The sequence below is a fragment of the Zeus faber genome, assembly GCF_960531495.2.
Source record: "Zeus faber genome assembly, chromosome: 2".
NCBI classification, from domain to species: Eukaryota; Metazoa; Chordata; class Actinopteri; order Zeiformes; family Zeidae; genus Zeus; species Zeus faber.
In genome coordinates this window covers 32,107,539-32,135,096 of record NC_137189.1, presented here as the reverse complement: position 1 = coordinate 32,135,096, position 27,558 = coordinate 32,107,539, and the positions used below count along the sequence as shown (strand labels likewise).

Genomic DNA, 27,558 nt, shown 5'->3' with positions numbered 1-27,558 from the left:
AGAATCCAAAATCAGAATCAAATGTTATTAGATATATATTGTTATAATTCTGAGTCACTCTATCACCGCCCCAAGCTGGAGTATCCATGTTGCTTCGACTGTAGTGTTGGGTCACTCATGAACGATCCAATTCCTTTGAACGGCCCAAAAAACTTTTTTCCCCATGTTTTACAGTTTTATGTCGTTGTTTGTTTAAGTTGCTGTCTCCTCTACTGTTTTGTTCCCAATCATACTGGCACATGTCACATCCCTTTTCCGACCCGTCTGTGACGTTGAACGTGTCGCACCAGAAAGCTGGCAATGGGAAAAGTGTCAATCGCCTATTTTTAACGGGTTTACCTGGGTTTAAAATACCAGAGTCCACCCGCTAATTTTGGTGTGAAAACTGTATAATATCATGCGAGATGAGGCAACAGAATCGATTTTTAGACCAGCACTTCGCTCTATGTCTCCCCTCCCATGTACTCTTCCCTCTGCTGACGGAGCAGGGATAGAGACCCCATCCCCGGACGCAATAACCGGAACCCAAAGTTATTAAATCAGTGTGATCATTTTCAACCTGTCCTACAGTCTCTGCCTCGGGAGAAGGAATATTCACCCGTTCTACCTGTCCCTGTCCACTCCCTCCCTCTGGCTCCACGCTGCGGTGCAGCCTGCGGGCAAACTTGTGCCCAAGGTCACCAGACCCCTTACTCTAAAAGACACGACTAAGTGGCATTTTTTAGAAGAAAAATAATAACATTTAAGAATATAGAGACCTGTCTCCATAGAGACTGTTTCTGCTCTTTGCAGCTAAGCTCCATGGTTCGGATCAGACCTATACTGTATATATACAGCATGTATAAATACTTTATTTTTATTTATGTATTTATTTTCTCAAATGTTTTTTTTTTCATTCCTGAAAACAAGTTTAAGTTCAAGTTCAAGTTCAAGAGATTATTTGTCACATACATATACATACGGTCATGCATATATGCAGTGAAATGTCATGAGCAAATATATTTTTTAATATTTGTACAAAATAAATATTTGTAAAACCCATTCATTCATATGGATTCGGCTCAAACCCTACTTTACGGCAATGTTACTGTTTCCATTCCCACACGCTTCCATTCACAGCTGTAGGGTCGAGAGTGGGGAAATTTATGGAACAAATTTTACGGAACATCGAGACTGGTTCCCTTTCCCACATGACGCCAATACGGAACATTGCCAGTAGATTTTTGTCTTTGAGTGCAAATGGGAAAGGGGTTTACTGGTTTACTTTTTGTCTCATACCCCTCCCAAGGCACCTGTGTTTGAAATTCCATCGAACACCACTTGGGAGCCAGTGATGCAGCGTTCAAATTATAAGTCAGCTCTAATTCAGGCACACAAGAGAGGTGGCAGAACTCTAATGTTACTCTATGCAAAAGTACATTTGAGCCATGAAAGGGGTGAGTAAGTTTAGGTCCGTTAAGCTTCCCGTCAACCTGCCGGCCCATCAATTATTGACATGGCAGACAGAGACCGGAGCGTGCATGTGATACGTTGCCCTCGTCATCACCTGGCTATTGACATCTCCCCAACGTACTGGGGCAGAAATGCAGTAACAGTAACACTAAACAGCTGGCGATAAGCGCACTACGCATTATTTACTGCTATCTATAGATAGATAGATAGATAGATAGATAGATAGATAGATAGATAGATAGATAGATAGATAGATAGAACTTTCATTGCTGGCTTATCCAATAAAATTCCTAACCCTTCATTGAATTCCAGAGCAAGTTCCTGAAAGATTTTTGGGGCCTGGTGCAGTGATATTCAAGGTTATTTTCATTGCTTCACATTTTTGTCAGAGTCTGTTTGATTCTTGCGAGCGCAGAGCCACTCTGAAAAACTCGAGCCCTTTGTTTACTTGCAAAAATAATGTCTCTCTTTCTATCTTCATTCCACCATAAAAAAATGTGTAGCCGCAGGTTTGGATTAGCTCATACTAGCTAGAGTGGATCTGTAATCTGTTGCAGACCACACTGGTAGTCAGGTGGAGAGAGAGAGAGAGAGAGAGAGAGAGAGAGAGAGAGAGAGAGAGAGAGAGAGAGAACATACTCCTGTCCAGGACCACATACAGATTAGTCACCGACGATGGAATGTTGACTAACTGGTTTCATAAGAACAGCATCCCACCCCCACCAGAACATTCTGTTGGCCCAAAGACTCATAGTGCTGGCTGAGAAGTCAGTGATGTTAATCGGTTTAAATGAGGTTTTTAGTGGCAACTCTGAATCAGACTTTTGATCCTCGAAAAGCATTGAGGAGATTGTTCTCAAGGCGATCCGCTGTATTTTGCTTTAAATTATCATACATAGAGTTCAATATAATGAACACCAGTACCAGTAAATTGAGCACTGCTAGTTCTTTGAACAGCTTTGTCTTTACCCGTTGTAGGGGCAAGATTTCAGGGCAAAAACGTGGTCCACTCGACAACTCGTAGCGTGGTCGCCAACCCCTGACACATAAAATGGTAGCAAGTCTGTGTCTGGGTTAAAGCCATCTGTTTTTTGCAACAAGCATTGATTTCTTTTTGAGGTCTGTGTGTATCTGCTGCTTTATTTGTGGGAATATAGCTGGTGGTATAAGAGGAACCGAGTCGGGAACCTGCTGCTGCTACACAAAACATTCTGTATGTCAAAATGTTATAGTAATAATAATATTATTTATATTTATGTTGTTAGTTTTTAAACCCAAATTATCGAAATAATTTGGGTTAAAAAATACCAAATTATTATACTACAATACAATCCATTTCACCTTCAATATGTAAACCTCAAAAGTATGCCTCACTACAACTATCAGTGGCCATAATGTAGTTACTTGGGAGTGAAATTGCACTCTCTCCTTTGAGCCCATTTGTGAAGCCACAGTTTTGTATAGAAGGTGTTTTTTGTGTCTGATTGAGCGCGAGCGGGAAAAAAAACTGAATAGGAGAGAAGACCGAAAAGTTATCACAGTTCTTCCACGCAACTACACGTCAGTGCAATCACGTCTGGTTCTTTCAAACTCAGCGGGGGCAACAACTACAATAGTACTACTCTGGCGGTACGTATTAGTCTGAACCGATAGTCAAGGGGCTTATGTAATGGCTTTGGCCGCCTTACCTAAGCAGAGATGGCAGAGAGAAGGGAGAGACGGGAGAGATGGGTTTTTGAAAATAAATGATAATTCAACTACCAAAAGCATTTTACTCTTGTTCCCAAGCGAGTACATATCCAGTGTGTGGCCCGAGAGCTGTATGTATCCAGCTCATTGGCACGTATACACATCACGACCATTTGACCGTCATTTGTGTATGCTCTAACCTATTCTTATCTAATCTAGCCCAATCTAGATTCTCAGACAGACCGATACATACATACTGTACATACATACATACATACTTACATACGTACATACATACTGTAGATGGATACATACAGTACATAGAAAGATAGATAGAGCATAAATTATGAGATTTGAGTGCTATTTTGCATGTAAAAAAAATAATTATATATATTTATTTATTTATTTATTTATTTATTTTTATTCATTTTTTGTAATTGATACTGATTGTAAGAGAGCAGTCTGACCAACTGGGCTTGTTGAGAGACAGTGTCTCTGGCCCTGTTTAAACCAGGCATTAACATGCGTCTTGGGTGATCCAATCACAAGTGGACTAAGTATGTCTGTTCACACCCGTCTGTTCACACCTGAATGCGTCTCTACACGGGTCTCACTTCCCCCCTCTATATGCAAATAAACACGTACACTATTTCTGTTCCGAATCTTCCAGTTTCCGTTGCGCTGACTCTTCGGCCTGAATGGAAATCAGACAGTGTGTTTCCCGTGTACTCCATCCACAAGAATCCATTTTGCCTGTTGTTGTGGCTTCTTCTTGTTGTTTCGCGCGTTAAGTTGATGCTGTCAGCGCGGGAATGAATACGTATTTCCACCTACGCAGAGGACGTCTGTTAGGTAGGGGGTCCTTCAATGTGGCCCAGGACACATTTGTGTACACACTGCTAAAAGAATGTGGCCATATGCGGCCCAGATCACCCCCGAATCTGGTCTGAGCGATCGGATCTCAATGCGTCCTCAATGCGTCTTGTGCGACCTGTGATCGTATCACTCATGACGCATTTTAATGCGAGGTGTAAACAGGACCTCTGATAGAGAAATATCTTGCATGCGAGCAGCATGACAGTCACATGCTCTTCGCTGCCTTTTCCTTCTCCTGTTCTTTATCTCCACCGATCCCATACCCCCCACCCCCTCCTGCTCCTTCCCTTCCAGCTTTCACCACATTTCTTCTTCCGGGATGCTTAATTGTCTCTCTTCTCATCTCTCCATCCCCGATCCTCTCTTTTCATCTTGTTATATATATTCTCTGTCTGCGAGTGTGACTCTCTTTCATGTGTCTCTCTATCTTTCTTCTCACGGCCCAAACTCAAATCTGTGCCACCACTTTCAAAGTGTATACGACGTTATGTAACACAAAGGAAAAAGGCGTTCTCAGGGCGAAGTACGACCAGACGTGTTAATTGATACTTTTCACGCGACAGTCATCTATTATTGCTGCTGGTTCATCAGGCTCATGAGCGTGTAAACAACGCCGGCACAGGAAGATGGCAAAATGGCATTTCGTCCTTTCATCCTTGCTCCATGTCCACAGCATGATAAGAAATATAATGCAGATCGCGGGTGCTGCCTTGTCAACTTTGCAGAGAAAAAATAAAACCAAAACCAAAACCATAGTACGCATAAAATAGTGAGTGAAAAGTACCAGGGTGGCATACTACATCCGGTGAAATACAGTAATAAGTAGTAATTTGAAAAAATGTTTTACCTGTGTTGTCAACATGGTATGTTGTGTAATTGAAAGCCATAGCATCCAAGACAGAGTTAATCTGCAAGTGGAGTTACAATTCTTAACCTGCAATGCCACAATTTATCATCAAGAACTGCTTGCAATAACTCCTGCAGGATGACAAGAGCACAGCTTCTTTATTATACAAGATAAATAATAATTCTATCGCAAGTACCCTTTTTGGTGCAAAAAAAAAAAGAACGTGTTACTTTGGATACCGAAAAACCCTCTGGTGTGTAAAGTGTGGTCATTATTGCTTGAGCTTTGGTCATCTCCTCTTCATTGTCCATCATTTTATAGAAGCCAGCACACAATGAATCACCGCTGTGTGTGATGTTTGCTGAGAAAATACACACCCTGCGAGGGCAAGGCGGGTTTGAACATGTTAAACTATTCACTGAATGACTCATTTATAAACTAGATAGTAAAAACAGTGAACCAACACACCAAGCAAATGTAAGTTTGGACAATTTTTGGAGTTTGGAATTGGTCTATTCACCCGGACCCCCCCAAATTGAATCTGGTGCTGTTTATGCTTCATTTTACCCTGGGTCTTGTTGTGGACATGCATACAGTTCAGCCCCACATTGTGTGGGGCTGAACTGTATGCATGTGAAACTGGGTGTTGCTGTAAAAGAGCAACATACTCAGTATAAATAAAGGTTAAATCAAAAAAATAATTGCAATATGAAGTTTTCAGCTGTGATTCTCAACCTTTTTCAATATCAAGGAGCCTCAATTTGATGCATACGGCGACGGACACCATGTGATAAGATTTTGTCTTTGATGACCCCAATCTGATTGGAATCATGGGACCCTATTTTTTTTATTGTTGGATGTGATTTAGACCAAACGGCCATACCTGTAGGACCTATATATATAGGGACATATGGTAACAGGTAAGTGTGGACATTCTCTAATGACGCTTACGTCTTGAAAAAGAAATAATGGTGAAGTTTAACTAGTGATCTCTTTACTGGGAACCCCCTGGAACCTCTTGGAGGGCCCCTGCATTGAGAACCACTGGTCAACACACCCTGAAAAGCATCCTGTATCATACTAAGGGGGAAAGTCCTGTGGCCACTTGTAACACTCTAGTCGGCTCATGTGCCTCCTAAAGTATAATCCTCGGTTTTGCTGTATACAGGCCTTTGTACCGGCACACCGCACTGGCTTTCCTTTAATCAGCTCATTGAGTTGAGCATGGCACGGCAGAGATCGGTGCTCATCATGTGAGCAGCGCGTTCCAGCTCGGGATTACTGGCACCAACTCAGGGGTCTAATGCAGAGCGCCTTGTAGGCTATAGAGCAGGACGCCACTCCGTCGTTTTGACCGATGGAAAAAAACGAACTGCGTTACATAATTCATGACTGCTCGCTTCTGCGCGCTTTGCTGATCCTGGATTCGACAGCGAGAAGAGCGCACTCCATTAAAAAATTAAATAAATGTATAATTAATATAATCAAACATATAATAACATATATATATATATATATATAAAAAATCATATATAATATTATTATATCATATATAAATTACATTATGTATAAAATAAATATATTTAAAATATAATTTAAAATATATATATAATTAAATGAAATAAATAAAATATAATTTATAATAAAATGTAATTTATAATTAAAAAATGTAAATGTAAATAATGCACACATATATATATATATATATATATATATATATATATATATATATATATATATATATAGTTTTTCTGTTCACTAGAGATGTTCATTCACTCTGCAAAATCCCACATTACCAACAACAATATTAGAACTACCCTTTCCAAAAATGTACAAAAATTCACCCACAATGTTTTTGAATAGTGAATAACTGATATAAAATGGAAGTTTCTAACGCTAAAGGGAGCTACTTTCACTCGTTTTACAGCCTTTTTAACACACACACACAAAAAAAACGCAACGGGAAAGAGACTACAACTCCTTCCCATCACAGTAACGCCGATTTGCATTGAACAAATTACTTTTTTTCCCTTTAACAACGAAACCTAAACCCGGATGAGTAGCTCTCCAGCAATTTGAGCCTTGTACCGATTCTAGTCCAACACACACGCGCGCGCACGCACACACACACACGCGCGCGCGCACGCACGCACGCACACGCGGCACACACAAACACACACACACACACACACAAACAAACACGAGTGCCTCCAAAATAAACTTACATATCTGCTGATGAGGGTCCGCAGAGTGCTCAGGTCCATCCCCATCCCGGCGTTTGTTTTCCCTCCGGCAGTCGCTACGACTCCTTCCCTACTTCTGACTTCTTTTCCGCGATTGTCATGACTTGCCCCGGTCTCCTTCTGCTTTAAAACACCGTCAAAAGCAGCCACGCGTCCGCGGAGCGTGACTCTTCACTCAGAGACGCAGACGAGGCGATGCCCACAAAGCAGAAAGGCGTTCTACACTTACGCGTCGGTTTCCTGGGGTTTTGTTTTTGGGGTTTTTTTTTTTTGTTTGTTTGTTTTTTTTGTTTTTTTAAGAGTTTTTGGGCGCTCCACCTCTTTCTACTGAGATTGTGGAAGTCGCGTCGAGTTAGTCCCTCCTCTCTTCTCTCTCTTCCTCCTCTCCTCCACCTTCTCCTCCACCTTCCCCTCCTGCCGCCGCTAATCTCCTCCTCGGACCGTGGCGGCAAAGGAGCTTTGCTTTCATCCCCACGTGCGCGTCGCCGGCAGCCAGGTGGCGCGAACGTGAGCGCCTCGCGCACGCGCGCTCCACTGTAGGTGCGCGCGTGAGTAATACACACAATGATATGCGGACACACAGTAACACACAAATACAATAATATGTGGACATACAGTAATACACACACACAATAACATGCGGACACACAGTAATACACAAACACAATAATATGTGGACATACAGTAATACACACACACAATAACATGCGGACACACAGATATACACAAACACAATAATATGTGGACATACAGTAATACACACTCACCCACTGTACACAGTTGTATATGGACATGCACAGTAGTACACACATTCACAGTAATACACACACAATATGTGGACACAGTAATACACTCACCCACTGTACACAGTTATATATGGACACACACACAGTTATACACACACACACAATAATATTTGGACACACAGTAATACTCACTTATACACCATACAGTAATATATGGACACACAGTAATACACACATTCACAATAATACACACACACACACACACCTACACAATAATATGCGGACACACAGTAATACACAAACACAATAATATGTGGACTACAGTAATACACGCTCACCCACTGTACACAGTTGTATATGGACACGCACAGTAGTACACACATTCACAGTAATACACACACAATATGTGGACACACAGTAATACACTCACCCACTGTACACAGTTATATATGGACACACACATTTATACACACACACAATAATATGTGGACACTCAGTAATACTCACTTACACACTGTAAACAGTAATATACGGACACACACAGTAATACACACATTCACAGTATTACACACACAATAATATGTGGACACAGTAATACACACTCACCCACTGTACACAGTTATATATGGACACACGCAGTTATAAACACATTCATAGTAATACACACACAATAATATTTGGACACACAGTAATACTCACTTATACACCGTACAGTAATATATGGACACACACAGTTATACACACATTCACAATAATACACACACACACACACACACACACACACACAATAACATGCGGACACACAGTAATACACAAACACAATAATATGTGGACATACAGTAATACACACACACAATAACATGCGGACACACAGTAATACACAAACACAATAATATGTGGACATACAGTAATACACACTCACCCACTGTACACAGTTGTATATGGACTTGCACAGTAGTACACACATTCACAGTAATACACACAATATGTGGACACACAGTAATACACTCACCCACTGTACACAGTTATATATGGACACACACAGTTATACACACACACACAATAATATTTGGACACACAGTAATACTCACTTATACACCATACAGTAATATATGGACACACAGTAATACACACATTCACAATAATACACACACACACACACACATGCACACAATAATATGCGGACACACAGTAATACACGAACACAATAATATGTGGACTACAGTAATACACGCTCACCCACTGTACACAGTTGTATATGGACACGCACAGTAGTACACACATTCACAGTAATACACACACAATATGTGGACACACAGTAATACACTCACCCACTGTACACAGTTATATATGGACACACACAGTTATACACACACACAATAATATGTGGACACTCAGTAATACTCACTTACACACTGTAAACAGTAATATACGGACACACACAGTAATACACACATTCACAGTATTACACACACAATAATATGTGGACACAGTAATACACACTCACCCACTGTACACAGTTATATATGGACACACGCAGTTATAAACACATTCATAGTAATACACACACAATAATATTTGGACACACAGTAATACTCACTTATACACCGTACAGTAATATATGGACACACAGAGTTATACATACATTCACAATAATACACACACACACGCACACACACAATAACATGCGGACACACAGTAATACACAAAGACAATAATATGTGGACATACAGTAATACACACTCACCCACTGCACACACTTATATATGGACACATACAGTTATACACACACACAATAATATGTGGACACACAGTAATACTCACTTACACACTCTAAACAGATATATACGGACACACACAGTAATACACACATTCACAGTATTACACACACAATAATATGTGGACACACAGTAATACTCACTTACACACTGTAAACAGTTATATATGGACACACACAGTAATACACACATTCACAGTAATACACACACAATAATATGTGGACACAGTAATACACACTCACCCACTGTACACAGTTATATATGGACACACGCAGTAATAAACACATTCATGGTAATACACACACAATAATATTTGGACACACAGTAATACTCACTTATACACCGTACAGTAATATATGGACACACAGTAATACACACATTCACAATAATACACACACACACACACAATAACATGCGGACACACAGTAATACACAAACACAATCATATGTGGACATACAGTAATACACACTCACCCACTGTACACAGTTGTATATGAACACGCACAGTAGTCAAACATTCACAGTAATACACACACAATATGTGGACACACAGTAATACACTCACCCACTGTACATAGTTATATATGGAAACGCACAGTAATACACTCACAAGCTGTACATAGTAATTTATGGAAACACACAGTAATACACACACAATAATATGTGGACACGCAATAATTTGTGATGTGAGAGGAAAATAATGATCAACGGCAATGAATGATATAATTCTACCACCAAGTGACGTCTAAATGCTGAGGCATGTGTTTGTTTGGTGACGCCCGACTCATTCACAGGAGATCTTACATTCCCGTACACCACTGTCACAAGTGTTTTAGTCGTTATCTCTGTTTTTCTAGATGGTAAAGGGGCCATTTGTGTAAACGCTCCACGTATGCTTCCTCGGCACCGACGGTGTTCGTTGTTCTTCTTTGTTTAAAACGTGTCCTCTGCTGGGACTGAAGACAACAGCGACTCACGGGGCATGACATGACATCTCATGACTATAAAAGCCTCTTCGAGCAGAGTAGAGGTAGACTGATCACAACACCGCCTGGAAGCATCTTTCTCTTTATTCTGTAGAATAAATATCTTTAATACTCTCAGGTTTGTTTTCCTGTGGCAGGCAGATGAACCACGCAGGAGAATTTCTCCAACAGTTGGACCCACAGAAATACACACTCACCCACTGCACACAGTCATATATGGACACACACACACACACACAGTAATACACACTCACACACTGCACACAATCATATATGGACACACACACACACACACACACACAGTAATACACACTCACACACTGTACACAGTCATATATGGACACACACACACAGACAGTAATACACACTCACACACTGCACACAATCATATATGGACACACACACACACACACACACAGTAATACACACTCACACACTGTACACAGTCATATATGGACACACACACACACACACAATAATACACACCCACACACTGTACACAGTCATATATGGACACACACACACACAGTAATACACACTCACACACTGTACACAGTCATATATGGACACACACAGTAATACACATATTCACAGTAATACACACGAACACAGTGATACACAGTAATATAAAAGCACACACACGGTAGTATTGTTAATGAATAATAATAATAATAGAATTATCAATTAATTCATAATGAATATGAATGAATGAATGAATGAATGACTATTACTGTGTCCACATGTGCCCATATACGGCGACTCTCAGCAATAAAAACAAACAACCAGTGACGCACAGTAAGAGAGAGATAGTTATGGCGCTGTGAAGGGGATCCATCATCGAATCAAGGTGCTGTCCGTCCGTAGGTGCTGAAATGAACCCCCCCAAAAAGATGCCAATGTAATTATTTAGGTTTATTTTTTATTTTTTTTATTATTATTATTTTTTTTTTAAATGCTATCGAAAATAAAAAATAAATAATTGCACATGTGGGTGTCCCATCACCGAAGCAAAATGCCTCTCCACAAAATCTCGCAAAGGCATTTCTATACGAACATTTCCTATAGGGATCAGAATAGGAATATAAAGTTCCTAAAAGTTAGTGGTGAAAGAGGCTGAATTTCTTTATCCAATTTGATGACACTTATTGCAGGAAGAGATGGTGACTTAAAGCGTTGGTATTCGTTATCACTCGCCCCCGCGGGGTAAACTGTTGATTTACGATGCCGGAACCTTTGCCCTGGGTCCATGTTTCCGGGGGGGCAATGTTTTCATTCGTTGTCCTCTCGCTCCGTCTCACGCTAGCAACGTCCCTGCGCCTGGCGACGCTTTTCGGCGGGTTCCAATAAAATGGTGTCGTGTGGCACCAGAAACCGCAGATAGCAGGCGCCGACGCCCGGGTTCCTCATCTCACCCCAGGAAACGGTCACAGACACTATGGCTACTTTGGATCAGAAATCACCCAACGTGCTTCTCCAGAGCCTCTGCTGCAGAATTACGGGGAAAAGCGAAGGTGCGTCGGCTAGCAGTGGGTGGCTTTAGCTAGTAGCCATGGAGCTCCGCTAGCTTGTGTGTTTGTTTGTGTGCGTCCGTTGGCGAATGTTTGCGTGTATCGAGCAAGTCGCTAAGCTAGATAGCGCTAGCCTCTCGGACCGTCAGAGTTAGAGCTGCTATTGTACTGGAGGGGCTGCACGCCTCTCTGCTCCCTGGCAGCCGGCATGGAGCTGCTGCAGGGCCTTTCCTGATGCATACGCCCCCCCCCTCCCCAAATACGATAAGATTGCACTTTATTGATCCCCGGTGTCAATGCAACAGGGAATAGACGGGGCAGTGCAAGTCAAGATCCAGAGAGATAGAAAACAGCGTTCTTATCGGATCCTTGAGGTGCTTGAAGTGCCCCCGCAGAAATTCAAGTGCTGGAATACCTCGAAAATTGCCACTTTTGTGCTGAAGTGCTTGAAAAGTGCTTGGGGGAAAGACGGCATCATGGAAAGCCTGTGATATCCCTGGTTTTGTTATTCAAATCGTAACCTAATGAAAAAAAATCCAGAATCGATTTTACGAAAGATTATGTCGGAAATGTACATTTAATCCAGTTTTTTGTATTACACTTATCATGGTAGAAGACAATGACATTAATAATGGATATAATACATATCTAATCAACCATAGACAACAAGACTAGGATTATATTATATTTTAATTCATAAAGATCACATTGAAAATTGATTATTTTTGTTTTGAGTACTTGAAAGCCCTTGAATTTTATTTTGTAATGCCAGAAGGAACAAATACAACATATGTACACATCTATAAAGATAAGTTAACGGGCAGCAGCTTTCTACAGCTGAACTGACTGCAAACTTGTGAGCTCTATGGATAGAGGGCGAGGACGTTCCTGTCAATAGTTAATAAAGTATAATAGAAGTTAAAAGCTAATGTTATGCAACGGCCATGCTGTCTGATGTTATGTTATCAGAATTACAATCTGTTTATTCAACGTAGTACATTTTTATATGTAAGTAATTGAACTTGGTAAGACAAGGGGCAGTATGTTTGCTAGGTTGCTATACTACTGCATGCATTGAGTGTAGTAAGTTAAACAATGCAGCCTTAAGCAGATATTAGGGAAGCACATAATATTGATGATTGCAATTTTACAAGAAAGTTGTACAAAATAGTAATTTCACAAGTTTTTAATCATGGGTTATTAATGATCTTTCTCTCCAGCTGAAGTCGCCCACCAGTTTCAGTATGCAGTGCGGGTCATTGGGAGTAACTACGCCCCCACTATTGAACGGGACGAGTTCCTGGTGTCAGAGAAGATAAAGAAAGAATGTGAGTGGTGCTGTGCCTAACCATTCTCAAAAGGAACATTTATTGAAATGGGAAACGTTGCCTCATTGGCCACAATACACTGAAGCTGAATGTTTCTAAGTGACAGAAGAGAGGGTTGGTTTCTATTTCCTGCCCACTCAAGAACTGAGGAGATCACAGACCACTTGTTGTTCACACTACAGCTGCTTTTTAAACCAAAACCTGGAGACTGTAAATATATTTCTGGAAAACTGGAGAAGTATCTTTTGTGTTTTTGTACATTGTAGACTTTGTTAAAAATATGGTCCTAATTGCGTAAATGTACCCTAGCAAAAGCGCAAAGCAGATTGGGGATGCAAACAAAGCAAAGCACCTCTGAGACCACATACTGAATCCTCCTCCTGGGGTGCCCGGAGTCTGGATTGTTTCAGAGGGGTCTGGGTTTGTTCGGCATATTTTTTGTGTATAGGTTGATACACAAAGTATTTTGATCCGTTGGTCATTCCAGTTGAGAGGCTGAAGTGAAGTGTGAAAAGTTAGATAGTTAGTCTAGTATGTGTGCTCACATTAGCACTTCACATACCTTGCAGCAAATCCCAGTAGACCTTCTCTGCAGCCAAAGTAGAGCCATTAGTGAGAAATATCGACCCAAGTCTTGACCTAAAAATAAAGCAAAATATAAGCAACACCTGTCTTTTGTACATATGTACGATGTGACTTTGACTTGTAGATGGGCAGGTTATGAGTATAGGCGGTCGCCTAGTGCACCAATCATCCATGGGGAAGGCGCAAAACCAAGAGGAGGTAATAAATATGAAAGAAAATAAAATTACGAAAAATGTTAATATATTTTTAGAATATAAACATGGTGGGCGCCCCCGGATGTTATTTATGTTTTAAGAAAAATAACATTTTTGGCCGCCCAAAAACGGCCCCAAATGGTTTTGCCCGATGGTGCGTACCCGGCAGCTGGCTGCCACTCTGCCCTGATCTCAACCAGGACGATATCGGCAGTTCCATGGTTTTTCCCAGTGTGCTGCTTGACAACGGGGCTGATACAATGTGTATTGTATCTCTGCATCCCTCTCCCTCAATCTTCTCCGTCCGCATCCTCCCTGCACAGAACATCCCGGAACCCAATAAGACAAACTGATGCAAATAACGCAACACAACCCATCGATCAACTGGACCCCCTTAAACCCACGCACCCCCGTCCGTGCCGCTACTTGCCATAAATGCATATGGCCAGTAGGTCTAAATAAAGGATAAAGTTTGTGGTGTTGTCCATCCCGTTGACATATTTTACACAATGAATATCTGCTGTCTGCTTTGGGTCGGAACTTAAATATCCCCAAAAAACGCCAAACTATGGATGTACGTCTCCCTACGACACATCATCTTTCTGCTTCTCCTCAGAGTTCTAGACGCTGCGGCAATGTCTCCGCTCCGTGTCTAATGTGTTTACAAGCGCGGAAATGATCAGATCTGCTGAATGTTTTTATCGGAATGATCCACCCAGCCCTAATTCAAATGGTGCTTGGCGGGAATTATTTTCACCTGGCATTATGACCGGGGAGATTTAAATATGTCGGACTTCAACCGATTTTCCTGGTCAAAAAACCGGCAATTACCGGATAACGGAAACGCTGACACACACACTCTCTCAGCGTTACAATACTAAATACAGACAAAAAAAAATGGAAAATGTACTGGTATGTGTTGTCAAAATCAGAAATGAACAAGAAACGTAAAAACAAAGTTTAAAATTTAAAGTTCTTGCTGTTGTTGCTTTTCTTGAGGAAAGCTACATTAATTTTTAACAACAATTGAAACAACATTTTTTTTGTTTTCTTTAATTATATATTGTATATATAATTAAATTACGGTTGGAATGCCTGCCCTCTTCAATAGATGCTGACTTCTTGTTACAAAAGATAATTCAGGTTTACACTTCTTTGACGCAGGTGTCATTCTAATGACAAGACTTTGTTTGTTTGTTTGGATTTCACAAAAGCACGGTCCAAAAAAAATCGGTCCAATTTTAACGTCTGTCATTTTGATTCCGTTTCAGTATTGAAGCAGAGGAGGGAAGCAGACGCTGCACTCTTCTCAGAGCTTCACAGAAAGCTTCAGACTCAGGTCTGTACTCCTGGTGTGTGTGTGTGTGTGTGTGTGTGTGTGTGTGTGTGTGTGTGTGTGTGTGTGTGTGTGTGTGTGTGTGTGTGTGTGTGTGTGTGCGCACGCACCTGTCAGTGTGCAAAAGCACATTTCTCATGTTTGATTCTTGTTATGTTCGTCTGCACTGAAAATGGTAAAATAAAATTCTAAAAATAAATGGGAGTGCTGGAAATAATGGTGTCAGATTGTGGTACAAGGCCAAGGTGGGTATTGGAGAATAGCGCCGCTACAAAACTCCATCACCAAGCCCCAAACCAACCACCTCAGATATTATAGAAAGGTCACATGGAAGCCTGTTTGATGGTCTCTAATGGATAAAAGTGGATTATATTTCAATCATTTGTCTTTTTTTGGTCTAGTTTTTCTGGTCCTAAAGTTTAGCACTCTACTTGTCGTGTGTCACCACAACTGTGTTAGTTTGGTTTAATTTTGCCTGTGCTCCATGGACAGGGGGTCCTCAAACACCGCTGGTCTGTACTCTACTTGCTGCTCAGCCTCTGCGAAGACCCCCGCAAACCGGCCCCCAGGGTAGGAGCAACACACACACACACACACACACACACGGTTCTTTTTCTCAAGGATTTCATTCTAATATAGTAATGATAGTAAAAGGGGGCAGCGCTGCTTACATAGCTGATATTTTTTGTCCCTAATTGTTATGCATTAAAATTGCAATTGCTAACTATTTTTGGGGTACAATATTTCACATGAAATTGTTGAAAGAATAGGAACTGTCTTTTCCAGGCCTAGGGTTTGCCATTGTCCGCATACTGGCTAGTACACCGCTGGTACTTCACAGGAGGTGGAGCAGGTTACACATTATAAATATCTGGAAGAGATTTGCTACAGCCAGCAGCTGCTGTGAAAACACTTGGAAAGGGCTGCGTGAAACCTAAAAGAAAATATAACAAACATGCTGATTTTAGCTCCTGGTCTGGCCTTTTACCAGTCTGTCTTTGAAGAAAAAGTCATCTGTCTTCTGCCTTCCATCTTCTCTAATGTGCAATCTCTTCCTCTCTTATTTGGCATTTCTCAAAATAACTTGCATTCATACGAAACCAAATGCCGACAAAATGTATGTTCAAGTATTTGATAATTCCTCCTGCCCTCATGGCCCTGTTGTGTGGTGGAGAAATGACACAGTGGACTGGGTTTGGGTCAGATTTTGATGCTTGCCAATGCGATGCTTCTTTGTGCAATGCTAAAGTACCATGAGAGTTTAATCATAAAGAGAATCACTTCCCCACATTCTAGGGGTGCAACGGATCACAAAACTCACGCTTCTAGATCGTTTCACTGAGTCATGGATCGGATCATTTTTACAGATCAGCAAAAAAAATAAAAATAGGGAGACAAATATAATGTGGCTTTCCATTTATTCTGTAAAACACTTGAAGCAAGGAACTCTTGCCCATGGTCTTAAATTAAAATAACATTCAAGATGTCCAATGTTTGAATAATATATTAAAATATTCAATCAAAACTCAATTGTTAAATTTAACTGCAATATGAGGCACGCATGACACCTTCTTCTTGTAAACATGGTAGTGAATAAAAATAAATGTGATTAGATCTGCCCCCTGGAACTGAATTTAATTCTTATAAGTAACCAGTATCATGTTAAATTTCTCACGTGTAACAAATAACAAACCAAATTTCGGTTCAGAATTAAGCGAATTACAGTCGATTTTGTAGAGAGGTCTGCATCTCTCAATACACATTGAATTTGTTCACTAGTGTATCTTGACCGCTCCAGTATTGCGGACCCATAGAGGCGACATTGGCTGTGTTCACAGCTCATTCACGACATGTCGTAAAGTAGCATCAACATAGCGCGACGTACAATCACTGCACTTCAGAGTAAAGCACAGCACCCGTCTGTCTCGTCAATCTCTCTTTTCACTGAAACTCTGCATCCACATTCAGGTCTTATTTCTTTATAAAGTCACAGCAGCAGTAAAACCGTTTGGCTATGATGGTTCCATTTTTTTAATTTTTCAATTTATCCGCACATTATGTGCGTGCCGTCAACTACGTTCTGTTACGCCGCTACCACGTTCACACCAACACGTGCGTGTTACAGCAGACATGCGCACATGCTTGGCAAGCTTTATCGACCAACAATGTGGCTGCAATGCTCTAACGCCCGACACACTTAAAGTCCTTCGACGATTAAGCCATTGACTCACAAAATGAAAAGCACTGATCAATAATAGCAAGATGGCTGTGCGCAAGAGCCAACAAGAAACGGCCAAACGGACCAGGGCTTAGGGCAAGGACGATAGGGCCGATGGGTAGTGTTTAGAATGAAATGCACTGAGTGCTGTTTGACAGTCCTGTGTTTTAGAGAGTCGATTTTTCAAATCATTAAACCACATTCTCTCTCAGTCAACATGGCTGCGCAGCGATTGAATTCACAAGCGAGATTGTTGTTTTGTGCAAAGAGAGTTAAAAGTTGAACTGCTCGGCTCTTTATCTCCCTGTCGTCCCCCAGCTGGGCAGTTACGGGGCACTGTTCGCACAGGCGCTGCCCAAGGATGCCCATTCCACTCCGTTCTACTGCACCCGGCCCCAGAGCCTGGCCCTCAGTTACGGGGAGAGGACGGCGGCCCCCAGCTGTGCCACAGTGGCCGGGGCCCCCGGGGGCCTCTCCTCCAGCCTGGGCACTAGCGGGATATCCAGTCTAGGGGTTTACACTCTAAACGGACCTTCACCAACGCCACAGTCACTACTGGCTGGGTAAGACCTCTCTCAACTCACTCACTCACTCACTCACTCACACACTTTTAGGTCAGGGTGGTTTGTGTATATACATGATTTTTCCATCGTCCCGGGCCTGCGGAAAAAAAGATGTAGGTGAGGTGCTCTCATCCAATCAGATTTCTCCCGTGTTTTGAACCACTCACCTGTCAATTCATTTTAAATGATTTCCTCAATTTTTTTTATTATGAGCAGGTGACATACTGTATTTTGCACATAGAACATCGATACATGGGATGACATTCAAGTGTCATGGTATTATTGGGCATTTTACCGATTTCTAAAACACCATGTAGATTCCCTGTGTTGTAAATGTTAGAAAAGTTTATTTTAAAGGACAACTACCACCGCCTTCTTGTTACCACACCACTCACGAATCCGATTTTTATGTGGCTATTATCTGAAGAATAGCATTTCATTCCACTTATCTGTATAAATAATGCAACAGCCTTTGTTGTTATTTTTAAATTACCATTGTGTTATAGCGGACCTCAGCATTCAACTGTTCTTTTCTCGTCCCACTGAACTATGATTAAAGGTCCTGAAAGAAAACTCCAGTTGGGTGACTTTAATTATTCAGTGCTGTCCGTTTGAAAACAGCTTCCAGTGTAGTGGTCTATTCCCCGTTTTTTTTTTTTTTTTTGTTTTGTTTTTTTAATTGACTAAATGAAAGCACCACCTTAAGTGCATTGTCCAACACATGACCCCCAGGGAGTCTCGTGTCAACAATGTGACTCTGAACGCTGACTAATAAAAATATTTTTCACACGATAAACAATGCCGACGTGCAGATTGGATGGAGGATTCGGTTGGAAGTCCGTCCGTGCACTCAAGTTGCAGTTATCGTTGAGTTGATTTGCTTCTCTACTTTGAAAATACATTTCCCTAAAATGAAACCCGCAGAGACGGGGCTGACTTGACTCATGGCGTGCATTACATTGTCATGCAAAGTATGGATCGTGACGTGCACAACGCTGCGATCAACTAAATCAAACAACTAAATCCTTCTGGCAAAGTGAGTGCTCTCTTTACCGGAATGATCTAGTTGTTTAACCCGGGCTAGCTTAAATAAATGTATGTGTTTGAAAGAAACATTGTCATCAGTGGGGGGGGGCAAAAAAAACAGAATAACGTTCAGTCTCTGTGTCCCAGCTCCAAAGTGAGGTTGTGGAATTGTTCAAATGTCTCGCTGTACCTCCATTTCCCCAGGCAACCCCAGCCGGCGACAGGCGCTCAGCCGCTGGGCCCCCGTCTGGCGTGGGCCCTTCCGCTCGGTTCCTCCTCCTCATCTGCCGTGGCCCCTGCCTCCTCGCGGCCCCCCGTTGGACCGGCCCTTGCTGCCCCCAACCGCGTCGTCCGTCCGCGTCGGGACGGTGACCCCAACGGTGAGTCAGCAAGAAGTGCTGTGGAAAACCGCTCTTACCACATGGTTTTGCCACGATGGTCATTGGGAGTTTTACACAATCTCAATGATGAACTTGGTGACCAAAATCCCCAAACCTGCCCTCTAGTTTCTCAAATGGAAGTTCTTCAGATGTATTGCACATAGTGGAACACATAAAACTGTGCATGAGGCTGTGAAGATCCTAATGTTATTCTGGTACTATAGCACTAATATGTCCTACAATGGCACTGCCTAGGTTGACAAGAAACTTGTATCTCTCTCTCTCTCTCTCTCTCTCTCTCTCTCTCTCCCTCTCCCTCTCCTTGCCCTTTTTCCATCCTTTGGGCTGTGCCCCTGGAAATAAACCTCAAAATAGCGATCATTGCTCCGTCAAAGTTCTTTCCTTAAACACTTCTTTTGCTGAAAGTTCTCGCACACTTTGGTTCAGGGGGATGATTGAATTGCCGTTCAGCTAAATGGCCACAGAGTGCCTTGTATGCCTGCCTGGCAGTGCATTGGACGGCATGAATCTTTAATCAACCAGAGTGCAAATTGGAGACCATTTCCTCTGAATATGAGTTAAAACCCAAAAAACCCATCAATATTTTGGCCCCATTCACACTAAAAAGGATATTTTTTCGGAAAGAACATTTTCCACTGCATTTTCCTCGCACAAAATATTTTTTTTTGTATTTGCCTCGCATCCATATCCAAACTGCATTTTAGGTCACTAAAACGGAGATTTTTTTTTTTTAAACCCCTTCTAAACTTCCGATTTTTATTTTTTATTTTATTATTTTTTTAAATTCCAGTTTCTGTGTACCCGTGTGAACATGTCCATGTACCTGTGTGGAAATTATGTCATAGTTGCTTTGCATAATGAACATGCGCCTGAAAAACACCAAGAACAACTGATATATGCCATATGTTTGGTTAACCCTGCTAGGTCTAATTACAAGTTTACCAATTAACTTTAAGCCGCACCACTTCACCGGCACGCAAGGGCGTCATTTTGAGACCGTTCGAGCATTTGTAGTCGTTTTTGTGTTCTTGTGTGTACGGAGATATTTTGTAAAACGAAGAATTATTTTTAAAAACGGATTAGTATTAGTGTGGACAGGGCCTCAAATTGTCCTCAATTTGCCCGTCGATAAAAAAAATAACTCAAAAACAAGGTCATCTGAAGTAGTCGGCCCAGGCGGTAGAAATGTTTCTTCTTCACACTGAGGCACCCTCCCAAGTGACCCTGCGGCGTTCTTTGATCCATTACAAATAATACATCGCCTCAACAACTCTCGGCGAACAACATTTCTCTGACCTTCCCTGGAATTTATTTACAGCTTCGGACCTGCTTTATCAACGGGTTTTTTTTTTTTTCCCTCTCTCTTTCCGTTTCATCCTTCGGGGTCACCCAGCTGAGTTGAGCGAGTCGGCGCTCGTGCGTGACCTCCTCTACGTATTCCAGGGCATCGACGGCAAGTTCCTCAAGATGAGCGCCCAGGAAGACTGCTACAAAATAGACAGCAAGGTACGTGGATTTTTTTTTTTTTTTAAGTTTCTATATTGCTTCTAAGCCCTTAACTATGGTCTGCCCGCATTGCAAAAGCTCTTCAGCACCTTCAGCTCGGGATGCCTTGCTCCGAGGGCGTTCAAACAGTGCTTGTTAATGAAATGGAGGTTTTGATTCATACAATGTTCTGAATCAATTGTTTTTGTTGTTTCACTAGTGATATGCCTGTTTTTTTAACTGCTCAGGTTTTCATTGTTAGCAAGGCTGTTCCAACAAAACTGTTAGCACACTTTTCTGAGTTGCATATCTCTTTACCTGTGCTGTCAGCATGCTTGGCATACAACACAGAGTATTTGTATCCATTGCATCTAGGACAGAGTTAGTCTGCAAGTGGAGTTCAACTTCTCAACCTGCAACGCCACTTTTAATTCATTCTTTAATCATCAAGAACTGCCGCAAAAACTCTGTCGTGTGGACGACCTGTGGGATGACAAGAGCACAGCTTTCTGGTACACAGAACCACCACCAAATCCCACTTTTTGGAGAACAATCTTACCATCAGGGCCCTAACCAGCCTCCGGCCGCCACACATGCGTTATTCCATTCATTCAGGAAGGGGATGGACATAAAGCCGCTCGCCTTAATGCACGCTTATGAGACCAAAAAGACGTCTTCAGAACAAGAACAGAAGAAATTGGTGTGGTGATCTGGGTTCTTGCGGTGTTCTCGGCGCAAGCCCCTGAGGCGAACTTTGTCTTTCTCTCATTCTGAAAACTCCCGGGGTTGGATGTATACCAATAGGAGCATTGCCCCTAAGGGGCTAGACCTCCTGACATCTGACTTCTTTTTGACCATCTGTAATCATCCCATGATCACCTGCCTCAAAGTCAAAGCACTTCCACACACAACCTTCACTGCTTTTCTCATCAAAGAGTCTTATATTTAGCAGAGCCGTTGTTCACATTTTCACGTGTTATTCCCTTGTGTTGTTAGGAGGTTTTTTTTGCTTTTCATTTGTGTGTCCGATAGTCAACTTTTTCTTTGTTGATTTTGTGACACCCACTCACTTTCTTTGTTATCTGACTTAAAGAAAACGGTTATAATAACAGTTCATAGAATCATATTGTTGATAACCTACCTTATTTCTACCCATTACTTCCCTCTGCCCTGTACCAAATATATAACAATTACCTTTAGACTTACCTGCAACACTTTATTGAATAAGAGAAAGATGATTTTTTGTTGATGAAGATAATTTGTCCATAAATGTGTCTTTGATATGTGCTGACACCCTCTTTCCTTTCATGTTGAGGTATTGTCAGCTTCCTGGTCTTTGTATTTTTCTAGTGCTGACATAGTAGGTGACATGTATCCACACTGCCTGACGAGAGTTGATATCAAGACACCCCCCCCATCCCCTCCTGTCTGACTTTAAAAGCATTAGAAAACATTCAACGGATCGATACGGAGCTCTTTGGCTCACAGCCGCATCGACCACTCCTTTTCTATCTCACTCTCCGTCTGCCTCAGTAGCTGTATCTGTCTTTGAATCTATCGCTTTTTACGGCCTTCAACGGCCCTCCCAAGTCATCGATGGGAAGGTCTAAGGGCTATTTACACTAAAAGGAGCCCCCCCGATGCTATAGATAGATGTGTGTTTAAAGAACGCCTGCAGGGAATTGGATGAGGAACTGCTGAGGCACATGATGCCCTAGTCATGGGCGGGAAAATTGGACCTTGTTTTTCCGCCAACCTAGCCGGCCTGTGTGCAACTATTTTCAAAAAATGTTCAAGCCTACACGTCTTAAACTGAAACGGGAAAACCATATTTTGTATTTCTGGAAAAATGTTACTATTCAGTTGGTATTCTAGGTATATTAAAACTTAATACTAAATGTTAGTATTTTGCCACCAAGACATTAGAAAATAAAAGCAAGAAATGCATTTCACCTAACGCACACACAGCCGCTCACAGCAAAGTGATGTTTCTTTGACATTTCACAGCATCATCTGCATCTACAGTTGCATCATGTTTGACATTTCAAAGTCATCTGTTAATCTGTTTGAACCAATTTTTTTGCTAAAGGTAGTAGCCATGGCCATGCTAATTGTATGTAAAGTAATCCAATGGATCTCAGTAAATTGTTCGGTGCACAGTTAGACAATTGTTATGCTGCGACAAAGTACATGGATAAGAGAAGGTGTCGTCAACATTAGACCTCATATTACCACATCACAACTTAATTTATAATCTTTGCAATGCATATCATTTAATTTCATTAAAAAATACATCCTGATTAGTTCCCTGCTTATTTGATATTTGCGCTACTATAGTGGGGGAGTTCTATCTTTGCCTTTTGGTCCGTTAATCGTATATTGATGTTCTCCTTTGGCCAACATCAGTTTGTATCCAAACCAATAAAAAAAAAAATTGGATTATTGTTTTGTGACTCTAAGGTTTTATTGTTGCCATGAATGGGAAGTTGGAAAGGGTCTAGATCAGTATAAAAGTCAGTTGGAGTTAATATGGCTCTGAATGATGAGGTTTGATGTTCATGGGAAGAGGCAAAATTAGCTCCCAAATGATCCCCTAAATCCTTCTTATAATGACAATTTGACATAATACAAAATCTCCACAGTGGTGTCAGACCACAACAGCACTCATGGCTAAAACAGCTTTTGCTACGTCTCCCACGGAGCTGGTCCACATATAAAACTCCCAAGCTAGGCTTTAACAAAGGCCTGGGCAATCAATCCGATTGGCTCAGCAAGAATACTGTATGACAGCCAGTTAATGGCCGTGTTATTGTGCTGTGTGCGCCCCCTCATCCTGTTCCCTCCCACAGGTCCTGGTGTGCAAGTCCCTGAGGGACGTCAGCAGCCGATTGGCCGAGCTCGGCTGGCTCCACAACAAAGTCAGGAAGTACACTGACACCAGGAGCCTGGACCGGGCCTTTGGGCTGGTCGGACAGGTGAGAGGGTTTGTGTTTGCTTCTTTATTTAATTGTCCAAGACTGTTATATTTTTACTGTATGTGTTGGCTGTGTGTAACGTTCTGCAACAAGTCAATTACCTCAGTCTCTGCCTCTCTTGTTTGTGGTTCTCTCATTCTGTGTCTCTTTTTCTCTCCGTCTTTTTCGATGTCATACACTTTCTGTCTGTTTCACTCGCTCTCTCACACACATTTGCACTTCTCTCTCTGTCCACCTCCAGAGCTTCTGTGCGTCTCTCCACCAGGAACTTAAGGAATACTACAGGCTCCTGTCTGTGCTCCACTCCCAGGTAAACATTATTACATTACATTACATTACATTACATTACATTAAACACCCTTTAACGCCGATGGATGGGTGGACAGATGGATCATGAAATTATTTGTCCGGAGAGGGTTAAGGCTGTTTACTGGAAATGGTCATAGCTAAAAGTTTACGCAGAAATGTGCTTTTGCAAAGATGTTTTCAACAGTAATGTTATTAAAATTGTATTTAAAACTTCTTCTTCCAATTGATGCAGTACATCCAAAGCGGAACATTGTCTCCAGTAGGAAGCAGTGCAATTTCCTGAAGCTGATTTGCAGAAATACAAAAGTCAATAAAACCCCATAATACCTGATAAAATGAATGGTTTGCCACAATTATTTTGCCCTGTAGAACATAATTTATGAAGACTGTTGAGCTGTTCGAGTTTCCTCAAATTTGAGAGATTTTAGAGATTTAACATTTTCTGAGACATAAACATTTGCCCCATTGGACTGCATGTAAGCACAATGAGAAGATGCAGCAGAGTTGAAAGTTTCTCAAGAGTTCAGTGTTGGTTGTTGCTATGAACAGTTATAAGGGATGGGAGCCAACATTTTAAGAAGGCCTGGGTTGAAAACCAGGGACTCTATCCTACACACTGTGTGTGTGTGTGTGTGTGTGTGTGTGTGTGTGTGTGTGTGTGTGTGTGTGTGTGTGTGTGTGTGTGTGTGTGTGTGTGTGTGTGTGTGTGTGTGTGTGTGTGTGTGTGTGTGTGTGTTGCAGTTGCAGGTGGAGGAGGACCATGGGGTGAATGTGTGTGTGGAGAGCAGTCTGACCCTCAGAAGGCTGCTCGTGTGGACGTACGACCCCAAAGTTCGACTCAAAATCCTGGCAGCGCTTGTCGACTTCTGCCAAGGTCAGACTGGTTGTGTGTGTGTGTTTGTGTTGTGGCAGTGGTGACCATTGTATGCATATTGCATGGCCTGTGTGCACATCGCAGCCGCCACTCATTACGCAGATCTTGTGATAATATAGCAACATACAATATAATCACATAGAAAAAGATTTCGACTTGTTTTGTTTCCTTAGTTTCTCACTTGCATGGAAAATGAAAAACATGAACCTAACTCAGAGAATTAGAGCAGAGTTTCTTTTTCTTTCTCCTCCAGACAATGGTGCGCCGTCTTTTTATTTGAGATCTATTTCTTTTTGTTTGTTTCCTGCATGTATGAAACATTTTTAAACACATCTGAGTGAAGGGGCTGTCAAGTCCTTACTCCGTACGGTTCGGGACGCACGTCTCCCCGTTGCTTTCCGTTGCTATGGGACTTAATTTAGTAAAAACTGGGATTTTTTTTTGTGTAAATACTTTACTTGTTAATATTAAATCCTGCACTTCTGGAACGGGGAGACCGCATTTGCCTCTTTACATTACGTTCTATACGCGCGCGTGTGACTTTTTTGCACGATCGCCCAAGCCTAGTTGATTATTTTTTAAATTTAAAATAAGTGCTCTGCAGACAGAGTGCAGATCTACTTTCGTAAACCGAGACAATGCAGACAATAACATTAGTGTTAAATTAATGTTCATTTAAGTTCAGCAATTTTGTGTCAAATTTGTTATTATAATTAAATTGTTGTAGTTTATCCAAATATCGGTATTGACTTTGGCCATTGAAAAACCCATATTGGCCAACCACTAGTTTTGTGCTTGTGTGAATCACTTTCTCATTGATAGAAGCAGATCCACAGCCCTAAACTCTGCAAGTATTTGTTGAAAAAGAAAGTCGAATTTGTATGATTGGATCTATTACACAATCCCATGTATGGATGTCTTCTGTAAACCTTTATTACAAAGTCAAATTTGATCCACAACCTGCAAGCATATGTCAAGACAGTTCCTCCAATCTCAAAAACTTAGTGAAGCAAATGCAAAGGCCTTTGTTTCCAGTGCAAAATCCCCCAAGCGCAAGTAACCGGAGGATTTTCACATCATCCGGCGTGTTCTCCGTCTGAGTGTGTCCCATGTCCTCTCGTCCAGGTCGGAAGGGCGGCGAGCTGGCGTCAGCGGTCCACGCCTATGGTAAGACCGGGGACCCCCAGATGAGGGCGCTGGTCCAGCACATCCTCAGCCTGGTGTCGCACCCAATCCTCAACTTCCTGTACAGGTGGATCTACGATGGGGAGCTGGAGGACACCTACCATGAGGTACAGCGCCCCCGAGCTCAAAGCCAGATAAAGGCCTGAATCATTCTACCGTCTCATTACACTGTATCACAACATATTTATATCGACACATGAGATAAGATAACACTTTATTAATCTCTGGGGGGAATTCACAATATCAGCTTTTAAAGTCAAAATTCCATGCAAAAGAATACAAGTCATCTTTTAAATAGGCTCTGCTGTCATTTCATTGAAGTTGACTATCACTATTACAAATCATTTAAATTGATGACATAATTGTCTGTTTTTGTTCATTTTATGCCACTATAAAAATGATCAAATAAAACATTTTAATAAATATAGCTGCAGGCAGCAATACATGGGGTCCAGTTAATTATTATTTTTATTATTAGTAACAAAAATAAACCTTGAAATAACTTTGCGTAACAGTAATGATAAATACATGTTATTTTATAAACATAATAAATAAATGTTAGTTTTAATTACTACTTCATTGTATTTTTTCTGTTTTCTGTAAAAGGGATACTAGTGCCAACAAAGTGTTATTTGACAGACCCAATTCAATCCAAAGGCAGTGTTGGAAACTTCTGGAAACTCAGACTTGTGACCTGGGGACAATGGAGCGTAGTCATAAAAAAACCAGAGGAGAGAGAGGTGGAGGGGAACGGTGGAGGTGGGTGGGGCAGAGTCTTTAAATGAGGAGTGATGAGGGACGGATAATGGCACGCCACCTGATTAGCACTTCACCTCTCCTGTCCCTCTTCCTCATTCTGTCCGTATGACTTTCTCTCTCAGCGTTTAGTAATGTTCCCATTAGCGGAGAGGGAGAGGGAGAGAGAGAGAGAGAGTGTTAGTCATGGTTCTGACC

General features: G+C 41.6%; 2 protein-coding genes across 2 annotated transcripts in view; one reads left to right on the top strand and one right to left on the bottom strand.

Moving 5' to 3' along the window:
* Positions 1-7,424, bottom strand: part of atp11a (ATPase phospholipid transporting 11A) — a gene marked incomplete at its 3' end in the record, with an annotated part of 59,612 nt that extends 52,188 nt beyond the window's left edge. Inside the window, exon 1 of the mRNA XM_080023865.1 lies at positions 7,090-7,424. Coding sequence (XP_079879991.1) covers positions 7,090-7,134 — 45 coding nt within the window. The 5' untranslated portion in view covers positions 7,135-7,424. The remainder of the gene's footprint in view (positions 1-7,089) is intronic.
* A 4,628-nt stretch (positions 7,425-12,052) lies between these two features.
* tubgcp3 (tubulin gamma complex component 3) overlaps positions 12,053-27,558 on the top strand; it is a gene marked incomplete at its 5' end in the record, with an annotated part of 29,175 nt that continues 13,669 nt past the window's right edge. The window contains 11 exons of the mRNA XM_080019266.1: positions 12,053-12,128; positions 13,346-13,453; positions 15,504-15,571; positions 16,061-16,138; positions 18,105-18,349; positions 19,580-19,755; positions 21,170-21,282; positions 24,111-24,236; positions 24,478-24,546; positions 25,287-25,419; positions 26,545-26,711. Of these exons, the coding sequence (XP_079875392.1) occupies positions 12,053-12,128; positions 13,346-13,453; positions 15,504-15,571; positions 16,061-16,138; positions 18,105-18,349; positions 19,580-19,755; positions 21,170-21,282; positions 24,111-24,236; positions 24,478-24,546; positions 25,287-25,419; positions 26,545-26,711 (1,359 nt within the window). The remainder of the gene's footprint in view (positions 12,129-13,345; positions 13,454-15,503; positions 15,572-16,060; positions 16,139-18,104; positions 18,350-19,579; positions 19,756-21,169; positions 21,283-24,110; positions 24,237-24,477; positions 24,547-25,286; positions 25,420-26,544; positions 26,712-27,558) is intronic.